The 16,407-nt window shown below is 43.5% G+C and overlaps 1 protein-coding gene across 2 annotated transcripts in view; it reads right to left on the bottom strand.

The window, feature by feature from the left end:
• Positions 1–2,770: 2,770 nt before the first annotated feature.
• The window catches only part of adamts18 (ADAM metallopeptidase with thrombospondin type 1 motif, 18), a 78,121-nt gene continuing 64,484 nt past the window's right edge, over positions 2,771–16,407 (bottom strand). For both annotated transcript variants that reach the window (XM_080730670.1, XM_080730671.1), the window contains exons 16-21: positions 9,989–10,193; positions 9,129–9,323; positions 7,670–7,743; positions 7,323–7,512; positions 6,366–6,594; positions 2,771–5,449 (exon numbers count right to left, since the gene is read on the bottom strand). In XM_080730670.1, the coding sequence (XP_080586796.1) occupies positions 5,331–5,449; positions 6,366–6,594; positions 7,323–7,512; positions 7,670–7,743; positions 9,129–9,323; positions 9,989–10,193 (1,012 nt within the window). In that variant the 3' untranslated portion in view covers positions 2,771–5,330. The remainder of the gene's footprint in view (positions 5,450–6,365; positions 6,595–7,322; positions 7,513–7,669; positions 7,744–9,128; positions 9,324–9,988; positions 10,194–16,407) is intronic.

Below are 16,407 nucleotides of genomic sequence, written 5' to 3'. Positions count from 1 at the left end.
GTTAACAGGTTAATAAACATGTCTATGCCAACTCCAAACAACGCCAAAGACATGATAAAAGCACTATTTGACCCCACTGATTCCAAAAACTGAAATGAACAGAGGCGGATTGTAATCAGCAATACGTAGATTTGCTTGCCAAGAACTGTTCATGCACGATGCACCCCCCCCCCCCTCCCCCCCTTCTCAGACCAGGTAAGTGGTACATTAATGAAAATGGCTATTTTATACAATATACAGTATAATGGGGTCCCTGCTTTCTCACTCTCAGTTAAGGGGCCTTTGGCCTGAAAAAATAAGACCCCTGTTGTAGACCATGGAGAATGGAGATATACATTAATTTAAAAACATACAGCACTTTATAAACACACAGCCACCAAAGCCCTTTAAGATCCATTACAAGTTATAGTCAGCAGTGGTGGCCAAAGTACTATTTATTTATTTTATTTTATTTATTCCCCCCCAATACCATCCAGGTGCCGACCCAAGTCATCCAAACATAATGTCATGTCAACGATGACGACCCAAAAGGAGACGGAGATGTTGCAGTCCATGTGGGCACAGTTCATCTGCAGAGTGTCGTGGCCGTGCTCGACGGTCTGCTGGACAAACTGTTCGATGAGATGGTTCTCAATAATGTAGAGATGGACGCAATCAGAGTGGAGAAAGGCAGATGGTGCGAAAGAAAGGGAACCATGGATCATCAAAGACGATTGCTGCACTTCATCAACTGGATCACAACCTTGATCTGGATGTAGACAAACCATGATTTGTCTAGCAGTGGTTCTTAACGTCTGCACTAAAGTGCAGCCACTTCTGAATGGCTGCACTAGTCATCAGAGTCAGAAGGGCGGGCCACATGCATTTTCAGTCTATATGTTTATTTTAATGTCCAATCAATTGTGTTCCCGCTTAATAGAACTGAAATAATTCCTATTCATCATATATCACATTCTGTGGTGACAGAAATTGATAGATCGCTAGATATACCGGTATATAGGCCTAGCCTTTGTTTGGCCCTCCATTTTAACCCATTTGAACTGGCTCTCACAGTGCATGTGGTAATTCATAATTGAACTGTTTCTAAATGAGGCAGAGAGAGGCTTGTGCCCTGTGCCCTTGTGCCCTGGCTCCCTGTAATGCTGTTACTCTGTTCAACTTTTTGACTTTTAAATAAAACTTTGTCAATCCTTCAAATCCTTCATCCTTGTGGAACATTTTTTTCCACCATGATAATTCAAAGGGAAACCTTTTGTTAATTTATTCTTGTAGCCTAGATTAATAGCCTACAATTTTGTATATTTTGCTGAGTAGCCTACTGAACCCTTTTGCAATTTGATTTAAATCTCTCCTAGATGTAGATTTGATTTAAGATACATGAATTTACGGTTCTGTATTCTAAAAGTGACCATCTCACTTTTGAGTATATTTCACCATTCTGCACTGGTACTGTTGTTACATACTTTTACCATGGTTTGAGTATTTCTATCCACTATTACGCAAACATTTGACAATCTTGTCAAATAAACAATTGAATCAGAACAGCTGAGACATTTTAATTGGTGTTATTGTACACTTTCGAGTTTCAACCTTGTGGCCATTAAATGGCCTCTAAGGCCTGGATTAATTAAATAACAGGAGCTGCCTGGTAGATGACATCACAGGGACTGTCATTTGGGAGAATTGGGACCCATCTGGTGAGTTGAAGATGTGTTCGACTCGTTTTCCTCACAGTAAGTGCATTTACTCAAGTACCTCAATTTTGAGGTACTTTTTATTTTACGGAGCACCATTTTATGAGCATGCCATGCTGACGAGGTCTTGGCACTTGCAACCATCCTGTGATTTGCATTGAAAACATCTAAGATTAAAGCCTCACTATGCAACATGTTTTTAATAAATAAAATGTAATTCCATGGCCATGGATCACCTATCGACATCTGACACGAATTTCGAATTGATGGTCAAGATTCAACATTACAAGATTCTATTTAGATGAAGGACCTGACGTTATCTTAGCTTACATGATCACAAATGGAAGCAGAAGTAGCCTAAACATTGGGACGAGTCGAAAAACATGGCAGCAACGTTGGACTGCAGAAATGGACCAGGAATTGGTGGAGAGATATGTGACTACAAGAACATGTCTTGCCAGCCCAATTTTACACCCTTTGTCAAGTCCCGCCCCTCTTCGCACCTATTGGTTGCTGTGTCTTGGTGGGACAAAAGTCCTTTCTCTCGATCCACTACCATTGAAATTCAGTTGCTTCGTATTGTTATTCTGTGTATTCAATTCTCATTTTAAACTTGGTTTCAGTAAAAAGGATCCTCTCAGGTGCAGTATAGTGACTGGGCATGTTTTTTTGTTATTTCTCCAAAAATGATGTTTTAGCTAATTCAACATAAAAAAGTCGTAACCAGGGCGGGATAAGGCAGAAAGAGCCTGCTGGTTGGTCAGTCAGGGACCAATCAGAAGGTTGACAAAGCGTAAATTCCATGCTGTATTGATGTTGGTTCCATATGAGAGATAAACAGAGTTGGGAATAAGTTAAGGGTGACATTTCCTCTTCGGCCTTTCACAGCAATCGAACATTGCATTCATGATTTGAGGCATTTTGTTCCAAAAAGAGAGAAAAAGAGAGAGAGACAGAGAGAGAGAGATGGAGAGAGAGAGAGAGAGGCGAGAGCGATAGATAGATAGATAGATATGAAACAATAAAAACAAGACCACTAACAATGTACAGATAAACATATGTCATGTTGTCACAATTTGTAAAACAAATGGAATGTACAGGAAGACACAGCACCGGTGAATGTACAGTAACAAGCAGGAGCAATGCATGTAGGGAAAGTGCATAATAGTGGACCGCTGATACGGCGACATGTTTGACAATCTCGTAACGTCTGGCACAGTCCTATTTGTACAGACAGTCTTTTTTTCCGGTCATGGATCCCTTAGCTGAGAAAGATGAAGCAGGGATGCCCATATTAGTATTGTAAAATAATTGTTGTAAATTAAACCTTTCATAGATAGCTACATAGACTTGTTTGACAGCACTATCATCAGTGTTGTGTGATGAATGTGGTGTGTTTGTTTACACATTATCTTTTCTATTATTAATATGTTGGATTCATGTTGATGTGTATTTTCAGACATTTAACCACTTAAACCCTCGATATGTAAACTTGACCATTGGTTCTACCTCTTCTACACTACCTCTTTGCCAAAAATACCGGTAACTGATCGTGCTGCTATGCGCTGTGAGCTTGAAGAGCCGCTATTTTCGGCTAATGTTCCTCTCAGAAGTCAGAATATAGGGATGCTTAGGGTTCGATAGCAACATTACAACTATAAACAGCTGAGAGAAAGTGCATAACTTACGAATTTACTGTACATAAAATGTCCATACATACAGATACAATGGCCATTTCTTTGTTCACAAAATGCATTTTGTGCCAGAAAGTTCTTAAAATGTTCTCAATATAGCTTTTGGAGAAAAACGAAATAAAATTATGTCTGCCAGGTTTTTTTGGTCACGTGACAGCAGCATGTGTCAACATTGAATCATCAAACAAAAGGCTGATAGGACCCAACTAAACCTTACTGGTTGGGTAGCCAGTCCTACTGGGCCATACAGTATGAATGGAATGATATGTGGCGATGCCCATTCATTGGGCTAATAACGTGGGCATCGGGTTCAAGTGGTTAATGTAAAAAAAAAAGAGGATCCTATCACAAAGATTTGGTGGCCCCCCTGTAGCAACTCTGAGGACCCCCTGTTGAAGACCCATCATATCAAAATATGAAAATAACATCACAGATCTACTGTACACCAGAAACAAATGTAAAATAGTATTACCCACCATAATAACTTAAAACTAAAAAACAGGTTCCTTTAAATATACAACATAAGCCAGATTTAAAAATTAAAAACAAAAAAAAAAGAGTTTGTCCATTATTGTTCTCTTGGGATGGCTTGTCGATTCTGAGGTTGTCAAAGAAAAAGAAAAAACAACAATTGACCCAAAATTACAAATGTCTATTTACACGTAACTCTCGTTACCATTCTGTTCTTGTAACGATGTGGCCGGCGAATCAAGCAACTGCTTTGGCAAAGGAGATCAGATCAGACCCACGTTGCCATTTTTTTTAAGAAGCCCGCAGCAAGAGTTCATAGAGTGGTGAAGTTTGTAGTCCCAAAACGAGTTAGTATTTAGCACTTCTACCTAGTTCTCTTTCTCTAAGTCTGAGTATTTTGCATGGCTTTTTCGTTAAAATGACTGAAATAAAGTTTGTGCTAACACAGGCTTATGGGATTTTAACCATTTGTTCTATGACATAAAATACATTAGTAAATACCTCACATTTTGAAAGATTTTATGTGTCATCACACCAAACACAAGCATTTGTGGTGGTGATGTTCAAGACACTACATTGCCATGGCCTAATTCTTTCATAGCGTAAAGTTACCTTTTAACTTCTGGTGATAGAATGTAAGCTTAAAAACAATTATAATCATAACATGGTTTTTCATTTGTGAATAACAATGAAGATCTTGCAGAAGAAAACGTGTGTCATGAACTTTCATTTGCCACAGGGCTTATTTTTTGGCAATAATCCAATGCAAAAATTACTACAGGTAGCTAAATTCTTGCTTCCGACTACAAGCATTCTCTCTTGGAAATGAAGCTACTGTAATACGGAAGTCATGAAAACACTGCAGTTCTCATTAATGGCCTAGAACTTGTGGCGTCACTTATTCCCCTACACCGGCTGCAAAGGAATATATTCCATTATGAGTCAATGGTGACTTGACACAAATGTATACTTGGTTTTATTAACTTGGTAAACCATTTCATAAAGACTTCATGATTTCAAGTTTTCTTCCAACGGCATGATATGCATTTTTGTAAATTAGGGTCCCATAAATGTTTTAATTGATGATAAAGCAGGGTATGGTTTCGAGTCTTGTGATTGAACACCCACCCTTGCTCGCTGCCCTTCCACCCAATAGCATTCTTTCCTGTTGCTTTTCGGATGTGGAAATTCCCAGATGGTGGATTTGAATTTTCTGAAATTGTGCCTTCAAATTGGGTCTGTAGAAACTAGTGGGTGATGTCTCCCTTTGTCCATATATTTTTTTACAGTCTATGGAAATAGGTCATCCCTTGGACCACTCTACTGTCTCATGCATCTCCTTGAATCCTCTGTCGAGCAACTCCAGGACGAAAAAACAAGACTTTCTGAACAGAGTTCTGTCATGCATCAAAATGGCGTCCTCTAGAGGTGCTGTGGGGGTAGAGCAGAGGTCCGGAGAGCAGCCCGGCCCTCACAGTCTTTTGGCAGAGCAGGACTTGCAGCACTGCTGTCCGTAGAACTTGTGGTTGCACACGCCATGTTGAGGCACCAGGTGGCACCAACTGAACTGGTCCACACACTGCTGCTCATCTGAAGGGTCGCACAGGAAGAAGGGAACACATTACATTACGCTCTTATCCAGAGTCACTTACAATATGCAAGGTAATCACATACATCAAATGCAGAGAGACGGTGTAGAGGAAACTAGGATCACAGGTAAACCAAGAACCTAGCATCATTCTAAACAATAATATCAAAACTAATAATCTGAAACTATAGGATACCAGGTAAACAATGAACCTACAAGAGCATCTATTTAAATAACCTAAACCTGTAACCTAAATTAAAAAATGTACATTGTGGTAACTGGTAATAAGCCTAGGTAAAAAGAAAAACATGAGAACAAATGACATAATTGACCATTTGTCTGTATGATGCACTAGTCGTCATATCTAGGTCAGTCACTAGCATCAATTAGGCAAAAGGTGTCAGGAAGGGGTACGGGGAGAGAAAGATAATCATAAATGTTATCCTAAGAACATGGACTTTATGAACAAATGGCTGGTAATAAAATGCACTGTAACCAATAGGGATCTAATGGGAATATGAATGAACAATAAACAATGTCATATGGAACATAAACAAAATTATTTTAGTATTTTTTTCTGGTGTTTTGTATGGGCACATTCAGTGGGAACACAGATGGAAAAAAGCAAACCTGTATATCGTCACTGTCGGGCAGAAACCTCGTATCTCCAAGTTTCAAATTTGTATGTTTTTTTTTCGCAAAGCAAAGCCCTGCTTCATCATACAAGGCCGTTGCACAAAGGTAGTGAAAACAGCAGATCTACAAGCACACAACGCCTCACGATGCGAGGCGTTGTGTGCTTGTAGATCTGCTATTTTCACTATTTCAGATCATTTTTAAAATGATAAACACAAAACGAACGGTTTTGAACATACAGGGTTTTCACCCGACAACGACGATATGTGGTTGTTTTTTTACCTTTGCCTGCAGGTCCAGCTGGGGCCTGTGCATGCGTTTGTCCGGGCCGAGGTGCCTGTCCTCGGCCCGGGGCAGGAATGTGAGCTGGGGCTGGAGCGGGGCAGAAATGGGTGTTGCATGCCCTGGAGGTGAGGGGCCTCTGGTGGGCCAAGCAGCCTGCTGCCGGACGCCCCTGGCGGAGACACTGGATGGTCCTGGTCTGGACGCCTCCACCACACGACACTGAGCACTGTGGATGAGCAAGAGGGAGGTGTGCTTATGAGAAACCATGCCCCCATAGCCCCGTTTATGTCTGATATTTTATCCAAACCTCTATGCGCGTTGAACCAGGATGCGATTAACTACTCTCAGACGGGTGTCCCTATTTTGGGTATGAAGTTAAATTTGGTTAAGAACCACTGCTGTACTGTGTTTGAGTAGTAGGCTAGCATAGCATATTCCTTTTACAACTGGAGAAGATACTGTACTTTGCCCAGACCTGAAGCTTCCAGACAGGGAGGTCCTGATAAACAAAACCATAAGGTTGTCAAACGCAATTCATCCATGTCAAAATCAAGCAATCACACGAGGAACAGTTTTAGTTGATGTGCGAGAGGAATTCCGAGCAACTGCGAGTGCCAAAACACAGTTTATTACAGGCCAATCTCCTGGCTAACCTAACATTCTATAATGTGAAAGTCTTCAGGCTTGTCGAAAGGTGCAGCAGCCAGGAGACACACATTCTCTGAGCTCGCCAAACATTTGATTCTCGCTGCTCCCTTCTCTCCCAGGTCTCTGCTATGCTGACCTAGTCTCTCAAGACAGTCTGACAGCCTAACTGTGTATTGGAAGCTCTGAAAATGCATAGATATGCTTGCAACAAGCTTACAGATCGCCTATTCTCACATCTTCTGCGCAACAGTCTTGTATGTCAAACTAGGGCATTAATCTGATGAAAATTCATGTTGTGAGTTATACCTGCTGCCAGGGTGAGGAGTACCAGCCCAGGACCACAGCACTGGAGGTGGTTCTGCCCGGGCCGGCTGGGGGCCGGGGGGCAGCGGGGGGCCGGGGGGCAGCAGGACAGGGCTCTCTGCTGCAGGACTGCTGCAGCTCCACCGACGGCTTGGCCAGGTTCCTGCACCGTCGCACAGGGAACTCCACCCACCTGGGACAAGAATGTTCAACTCAGAATTACTGGGATCAAATTTACACACATAGCCTACACATTATAGATATACTTCATCATACAACATGCTGCTTTTGCTATTTTGCTATTATTTTAGAATGTTTGGAATAAAACATGTAATTTGTTTTGTACATACCCATGCTGCTGCGAGTCTTTTTCCCCACAGTGGAGTTCTCTCCTCTGTATGCCAGAGCCACATGACCTGGAGCACTGGGACAAGAGTTGACATATTAGAAAATATGCGTGTGTGCGTGCGTGCGTGCGTGCGTGCGTGCGTGCGTGCATGCGTGCGAGGAAGATTCTGTATCCTCCGAAAAACTGAGATAAACAGGATTTACTATATTGGAATGTTTTACATTACGTCCACCAGAGAGCAGCAAAGGGCTTGTTTTTGCATGGGGGAGATATATTATCAAACTATAAGGATACTAGTTAATCAGTGAACCTAGCATCTGTCTAAATCAATGGTTCTCTCACCATTTTTGGCTCAGGGCACCCCTATAAATTACTCTTTTATCCACAGCAACCCTGAATAACATTGTTACTTTATAGCCTTAAACCTTACATTTATCATAATACAACATATTATGGTACATACATTTGTAAATATTTCCCCCAGCTTTCCCATATACAATATGTCACAAGGAACATTTGAGAGAAGTTTCCATGAGGGCAGATCGAAAATAACTTCATACTTGACAAGTAACCAGTTAAACCCCAGAATCCCTATTCTGTGGGGAACATTCACCAAAAATAGCTACAGATCGGACATTTTTGGCATAGAGATTTAGTGTAGACTGTAGATTGAAAAAGAACGCACCAAGTACAGCGCAACTTGATTAAGTATAGGGGGTCTATTCATGGTTAAACTGAAGTGATATCGATGAATTAATGAATATTATCAAAATATCCTGCGGCACCCCTTGTCTTGCGTCACGGCACCCTACGGCAAGGGTTTCCAAACTCTTGAGGCCACGACCCCCCCCAAAATAATCACATTTGAACTGGGACCCCCCAGTCATGTGGGAACCTGGGCAGGGGCGTCACACCAAATTCTGGGCCCTGGGTACAAGGATTCACTGTGGGCCCCCCATGAATGTTAACTATTGAAAAATAGCAGATATACAAGCTCACAGCGCGGCACCGAGTGCCGCGCTGCGAGCTTGTAGATCTGCTATTTTTGAAAGAATGTGAAAATGTGTGCAAGAAACCTATGTCATATGTATTTGGCCACGTACCCCGATCTCAAAATATTTAGTTCCAGGTACCCCCCAGAAGCAAAATTTGAGTTAGAAATGTTTGCTTAAAAAATACATATATTCAAAGATTTTCACACATTTTCACAACTTTTCAAAAATAGCAGATCTACAAGCTCGCAGCACGGCACTCGGTGCCGTGCTGTGAGCTTGTATATCTGCTATTTTTCAATAGATAAAGTTATTAGGGCCCCTCCACCTTGGGCCCCAGTAACTCAGTCCCACTTTCCTACCCCTTGTGACGCCCCTGACCTGGGGATCCCGACCCCCAGTATGGGAACCACTGCCACAGGGTGCCACAGAGCAGCCAGTTCGAGACACCCTGGTCTAAATGCATACCTCTCCCCAGGCTGAAGGGAACCACTGCAGCTTGTCGTTCTTGGGGCATCGGCGAACGACGCAGGTCTCCTGGGCCTTGGGCCTGTGGTTCTGTCTGCACATGCTGTCTGGCACCACCACCGTCTCAGCACCGGGGGCGCTGCTGCCGCAGAACACACTGCGTTTCCTCAGGCCACGGCCGCAGCTCTTGGAGCACTGTGAGAGAGACAGGGTGTCATGGGGTGGGACTCTCTCTCTCTCTCTCTCTCTGTGTGTGTGTGTGTGTGTGTGTGTGTGTGTGTGTGTGTGTGTGTGTGTGTGTGTGTGTGTGTGTGTGCATTCGGACTGCACGCACGCACATGCTAGGTCATACCTTGTTATATACTCCATATGAGACACACAAGCCAAGTTAGAGACCGAATGGTCAGATGGACGCTTTCCGACTATGAAATTAACCAGCAACCAGTATCTGTGTATTAACCTCAGTATCCGTGTTCAGGGGGATTATTATATATATATAATTATTTTGCAGAAAACGTAGGTCGGCTATTTTCAGCGAAAAATATTGAATGTAGAGCGAAAACAGAAAATACACTAGCATAAAGCCCTGAGGGACTCTGGTCAACCATATAGGGGTTTAAGTGGTGAAAAAGATGGAACCCACCCAGAGGCTTCAATTGGGTTTGGCAAAGTATGGCAGCTGCCATTCTTTGGCTACAGGGGGAAAAAATAAAATGTACTTCTTAAAATGAATTCATCATGCCTGTTGCTAAGGTATGGCAACATGACTGGTGTCGTGCACGCGCGCCTTCGTGCGCATGCAAGACACCAGTCATGTTGCCATACCTTAGCTTTTGCTGAACTGACGCCGCTGAACCCACCTGTGACCAGGATCCTGTGTTCCACTGGGGCGGGCAGGCCTGCGTGTGGCACGGCTGCACCTGGGCCGGGGAGACGGGGGGACACATGGAGTGGGCCGCCACCTCTTCCCTCTGGTAGGTCACCCTCCTCAGGCAGCGCAGCGGCCGGGTCTGCTGGCCTCCTCCACAGGAGCGGGAGCAGGACGCCCAGTCCCCTGGAACCCAGCTGTACACGGAGGGTTGGAGAGGATTTGTAAGCTGAACCACTGATATATGAATGATGTGAAATAGCTTGTTTGTGAATTAGAATTCAGAGGGGTATAATACATACTGTATTGCCACTGTCAGGCAGAAACTGTGTATCTCTGTATTTCTTTTTAATATTTTTCTTTTTTATATATATAAATTAATGGCATATTTTAGACTTTGACTGTTTCATACAAACCAAGTATTTTTATTTTGAAAATGTTTGAAAATGAAAATACAAGTATTAACAGGAGCTTGTGACTACATTATAACTACACTGTATCCAATGTTCTTTTTCCATTTCCTGAAAACTAACAGGTTTTTGGACATTAAGGTTTCCACCCGACAGCAAAGATATTATGTAATATTTCAATTTATGTTGCAGTGATGGAAATGATTAAATATTTACTGCGTACAGTAGTATAACCGCACACATGCATGTGTGCACAGTCTGCACACAGTAGAAATAATAGGTGAACACACACACACGCATGCACGCATGCACGCACGCACGCACGCACGCACGCACGCACGCACGCACGCACGCACGCACGCACGCACGCACGCACGCACGCACGCACGCACGCACGCACGCACACACACACACACACACACACACACACACACACACACACACAGTCCTCTAATATCCCAGACCAGTAGCACTAATATTCCTCTGAGTGTAAACACAGAAACCATATTGTTTACAACTCTCTCTAGCAGACGTGCTACTGACAGATGACTGGACCCAGCATCCATCACTCCTCTCCTCTCCTCTCCTCTCCTCTCCTCTCCTCTCCTCTCCTCTCCTCTCCTCTCCTCTCTTAACGACTTGTTTCCTTTCCTTTCCTCTCTTCTCGACATACCATCCTGTCCTCTCTTAACCACATAAACCCTACTACTGTATATACTGTACATTGTTGACCCGGATCCTCCAGGGTCCCCTCCTTTTTTTCACTCACCAAATCTCCGATCCATCTACCATCTATAGCCGATCTATAAGACACGACCAGAATAGAGACGTTGTGGTTTAAATGCCTAGTTTATCTCTCTTCTCCTCATACTTTCCACGTCTGTTCCTTTCCTCCTCATCTCCTCTGATCTCATTTCTTTTCATCATCCTTTCATGTTCCTGTGTTCTCCCTCTCCATGCTCACCTCCCCTATCCTCACAATCACAACCATCTTTACTGTCACATCACAGGTTTACAGGTGGAGGGGATGGGGGCAGGGAAAGCAAGAAGAAAGGAAAGAAAAACTGAGAAACATGTTGAGGATAAACACACACACACACACACACACACACACACACACACACACACACACACACACACACACACACACACACACACACACACACACACACACACACACACACACACACACACACACACACACACACACACACACACACTGGTACATGAGGTTAGACATGAAGTGCATAAGGTCAGCCACAAAAGGTGGAAGCACTTCAGTAGGTCCACAAAGCAGCGGGTATGCACATGAGATTTAGACATTAAAGGAGTACTTCACCCCAAAATGACTTTTTTTCCTTCTGCTACTCATTCCATGGAGACTATTTTTTTGTTTTTGTCCTAAGCCAATAATTCGAGGAGATGCTTAACACAGCGGGTGCCCACGAGGTGTCTACGCGACAATTTCTTTGATGTCGCTGAAGGCCCACGACGCGTTGGACGCGTTTACTGTAATTACAGTATAACTTTATATCTCACCGTTAGGTCGGGGCTACGCCTGGATGTAGCCCATTAGCCGATAGTCGCTTCGAGTCGACGCTGAGAGCATCGCGCGGCCGTTTTTCTCCGTATAGGCCTACTCCAATGCATTTCCCCATCTTTAAAGCCCTTTATCTCCGATGTTTGTTTTATGGCTAAAACTGTGGCCGCGTGCGGCAAAATGTCCAAATTTTTATCAGCAGTGAACAGCTATGATCAACACTAGCCCATACAGTAAGTTACACAATAACATCCTGTCTGCGCTCATGTGACCAAGTGACGTCATCACGCATGCATTGACACAACAGGGTCTCGTATTCTTCTATGGAAGTGCTATGGGGGCACTCAGAGGCAGAGCCCTGCACGGGTCCAATTTTGACAACCCGCGCCCGCCCGTCCCGTCATTAATCAGATCCGTGGACCGCCCGCTACCCGTCATTATTAAAAAATCAAAACCAGACCCGCCCCGCCCGTCAAAAAATGGACCCGTCGCCCGCCCCGCTACCCGTGATTACATGCATTAAAGTAAATAGCCTACAGCCGTGCGTGCGTTCTTTCAATGGCATCGCACTCCATTTTCACTCCATAGTTGATCCCCCTGCGAATCCTACTGCACGCCGTCGGAAAATGCTGTTATTAAGCCTATTATTAATAGGTCTATTATTATTTGGATAAAGTAGAACAACCTTTAAAACCAATCATACTAATTTAAAATTGTATCATGATCTGACACTGTCGCGACAGCTTGTTGCTGCTGCTGCTTTCTGCCTCCGCTGCTTTGTGCAGTTGTATTTGTCATACGACAGTGTCGCGCATTGAAAATATCAGAGCTACAAGCTCACAACATGTCGGAACTTGCAGCTTTGTGAGCTTGCATGTCTGCTATGCTCGACACGCACCGGCATACGGCGAAGCACATATCCAGCTTTTCACAGCTGAAGGGAACGCCACTCGCTGTCTGTCTGTCTTGGTTCTCTCATGATAAACAGCCCGAGGTAATCTAAACCAAACCGGACCCATGATGTGACGATAATAAAGGAACTCCTAATAGTCGTGGAATCACATGGATATTATACAATCATGCACCTTTCAACTACATCGCGCGCTAGGCAAGCAGATCACTCGCGGCCACTTTATTCAGTTGTGTGTCGGTGTCCTCACTGTGAGTGTGTGAGCTCCAGCCGGCTGCCGCCGCTCCATGTGTGTGACTTGACGTTTAGGTGGAAACAGTGCTGTATGCATGCCGTGGTTCTGTCGTCCTGCTGCTCACTGCATGTGTGCGCTCTTGTGACGTTGTTTTAGGCAGAAACAGTTGTCTGGTTTTCACAGTAAAATGTCATCCGCCCGTCACCCGCCCGTGTTTAGTCGCGCACCGCCCGTCCCCGTACCCGCAAATTTATAGTTGAATATATTCCGCCCGTACCCGCCCGTCAAACACGGGTACCCGTCGGGTACCCACGGGTACCCCACCCGTTGCAGGGCTCTGCTCAGAGGGGATGACTGGCACCACCTGGTGGGCAGTCGATGTGTTAAGAGGCCCATTGATTCCGGATAGAGACCCAAATGCATTTGGTTCTCCATCCGAAATCAATGGCGGTACATTTATTATAATGAAATTATAGGCTTAGGAATGCGACAAAAAACTAAAAATATTATTGAACTCAAGTCCCAATGGGATGAGTAATAGAAGGAAAACAATGACATTTTGGGGGTGAACCATGCACTCCTTTAAGGTGCGAAAGAGTGCGTTGCAAACGTTATGGAGACAAAGCAGAATATCAAACTGGTTCCATTTCTTCCCACTCGCTCCGCGTCACGTCTCCATGCCCGCCCGCCTTCCTTCCAGTCCTCTGGTATCTACGACATCACGTTTCACCACTGATGAAAGCCTACGGTTTTGCTCACTAAAATAGCTTCTGTCTTGGCATGGCGGCCAAGGGGGAAGATTACACCAAATGAGTGGTCTGACGACCACAGGCTTAAGGACAGAGAGGGAGAGAGATGGAGTGATGGGCAGATGGTTGAGTCCAGTACCGCCCTGCAGAGACCAAGACCAGAAGAGAAGGCTTTCATTCTGTTTCCAGGACCGGGGCAGACCAAAGTGGCAGCAAGAGCTAAACTGCAATTTAAGAGATGGGAGAGACGTGACCCAACACGGGTTTGGGTTTCTGCTTGGGGTTTGTTTTTGGGTTGTTTCTTCCCCTCCGTGGCATATAAATAACAATATGCCATAAATAACAATATGTCACATAAGTGATGGAAGAAGTGCTCAGATTTATTATCTATAATTAAAAGCAATACCATAGCAATACCATAATATCAAAATACTCGGGTACAAGACAAATGTTATCAACATTTTTGAGTAACAGTAGGCTACTAAAGTATTGGCATCAAAGAACACTTGAAGAAGTACATCAGTAAAAGACATGTTTTGTGAAACTTATTTAAAAAATATATATCTTGCAGATCTGCAAGCTCACAACGTGTTGCATCACAATGCGTTGTGAGCTTGTAGATCTGCAGAGCTTGTAGCCTAGATCTTTTAGATTGTCTATTTTTCCCCCCGAATAGCTTAAGTGTAAAATATGGATTAACTGGTTAAACTAAAGTTAAAATAAAGTAACTTGTCAAATAAAATGGAAATACTCCAGTAAAGTAAAAATAAATACCTCAAAATTGCTCTAAAGTACAGTACTTGAGTAAATGTACTTACACAGTATTACTTTCCACCAGAACGATATAAATAACAATATGTCACATAAATAACAATCTGTCATTGGGGGAAAGAGGCAGAAGTGCCGCGGCGCTTCTCTGCAAACCGCTGGTTGGTCAGAGCTGTAATTTATATCTCTGGCATCTTTCAATAACATGCATTTTTCTGAGGCAAAAAGTGAGTTAAAAAAACTGCGGGGGAGATTCTGAGAAGCTGATCCACGCACGTGTTATCCTTCTCTGTTGTAATGGGCCTGCTTTTCAAGACTCTCAAGGGACAAGTGCCCATGTACCAGTGGTAACAGTACATTTACTTAAGTAATGTACTTATTAAGTACAATTTTGAGGCATTTGTAATTTACTTGAGTATTTCCAATTTCCAGTACTTTTACTTCTACACCACTACATCTCGGATCCAAATATTGTACTTTTACTCCACAGCATTTATTTGAAAACGTACTAGTTACTATGCAGATATAAATTATAATTTATAATATTATAAAACATAATACATATATACTAGTAAGAAGCCTCAGGGCGACAAGCAACCTCGCCCTAAAGGGAGAGGTCGCGCCATGTCTTGGCCATCTGGCCAGTGATGATATATGGAGACTCATAGTACCCATATATGGAGATCCATGTACTGTATATATGGAGATAAGCCGTGAGACCCCAAACATGCTTACTCAGTTATTCATTATGTGAAAATCTTATGACGTCTAATCTGAAATCATCATACTGTACATACAATCCCTTTTATGCCCATACTTGGAGATCCCTGTCTGGACCAGCCACACAGATATGGGCTGTCTTCCTCCATATATGGGCATTCCCATATGAAGTCCTGTTAGGAATGGGCTTGATATTGATGACATCAGGGATCTCCATATTGGGCATAAAAGGGACATTCTGTTAGAGTGGTTCCCATGACATCACGGTGATGTCAAAGTGTGATGTCTGAGCGGTAAACCCAAGGACCGTAAAAAAGGGTACACGACCGTCCGTCCAGACAGACAGACAGACAGACAGACAGACAGACAGATAGACTGACAGACAGACAGAGTCAGCATGTGCCATTTCACATACTAAACTGCGACCATCAGTCGCAATAAACCACTTTAGCCTATTTTATACCTTGTCTATTTGAAAATCTACAAGCTCACAACGCATCCCGATGGGTTTGGGACCCCTAGGGGGTCCTCAGAGTTACTACAAGGGGGGCCACCAAATCTTTGTGTAATATAATGTAATGAATCCATGTTAATAGAAAAGATATTGTGTAAAAAGAAGAATTACACAACACGGATGATAGTGCAGTCTATGAAGCTTATCTAGTGCAAGTCCCTGCTTCATCTCTGTCTCGGCCTGTCTCGATCGTAAAAAAAAAATGCTTTAGGCCACTCATGGATCACTTTATTATAATCTAGGGAGTAAAAAGAGGAGTATACAATCCGTTTATCTATATCTGTGTCGATTAGCCCAACGTGCACATGAACCTGCTCACATTCTTGGCATCCGGCCAGGACTTACAGGACGTCACAAGTGTAAAACTCCAGAAAGAGAAAGAAACCCTGAACCTGTACGGTAAGTGACTCTATGGCCCCGTACTTCAAACAGGAGAGCAGGGGACAGACAAACAGACAGACAGACAGACAGACAGACAGACAGACAGGCAGACAGGCAGACAGACAGACAGACAGACAGACAGACAGACAGACAGACAGGCGATGGCTTATTGGGCATATTGTTG

Source organism: Nannobrachium achirus (genome assembly GCF_963921795.1).
Source record: "Nannobrachium achirus genome assembly, chromosome: 7".
Classification (NCBI taxonomy): domain Eukaryota; kingdom Metazoa; phylum Chordata; class Actinopteri; order Myctophiformes; family Myctophidae; genus Nannobrachium; species Nannobrachium achirus.
Note: the sequence above shows the minus strand (reverse complement) of the source record. Positions and strands in the feature narration are given on the sequence as shown.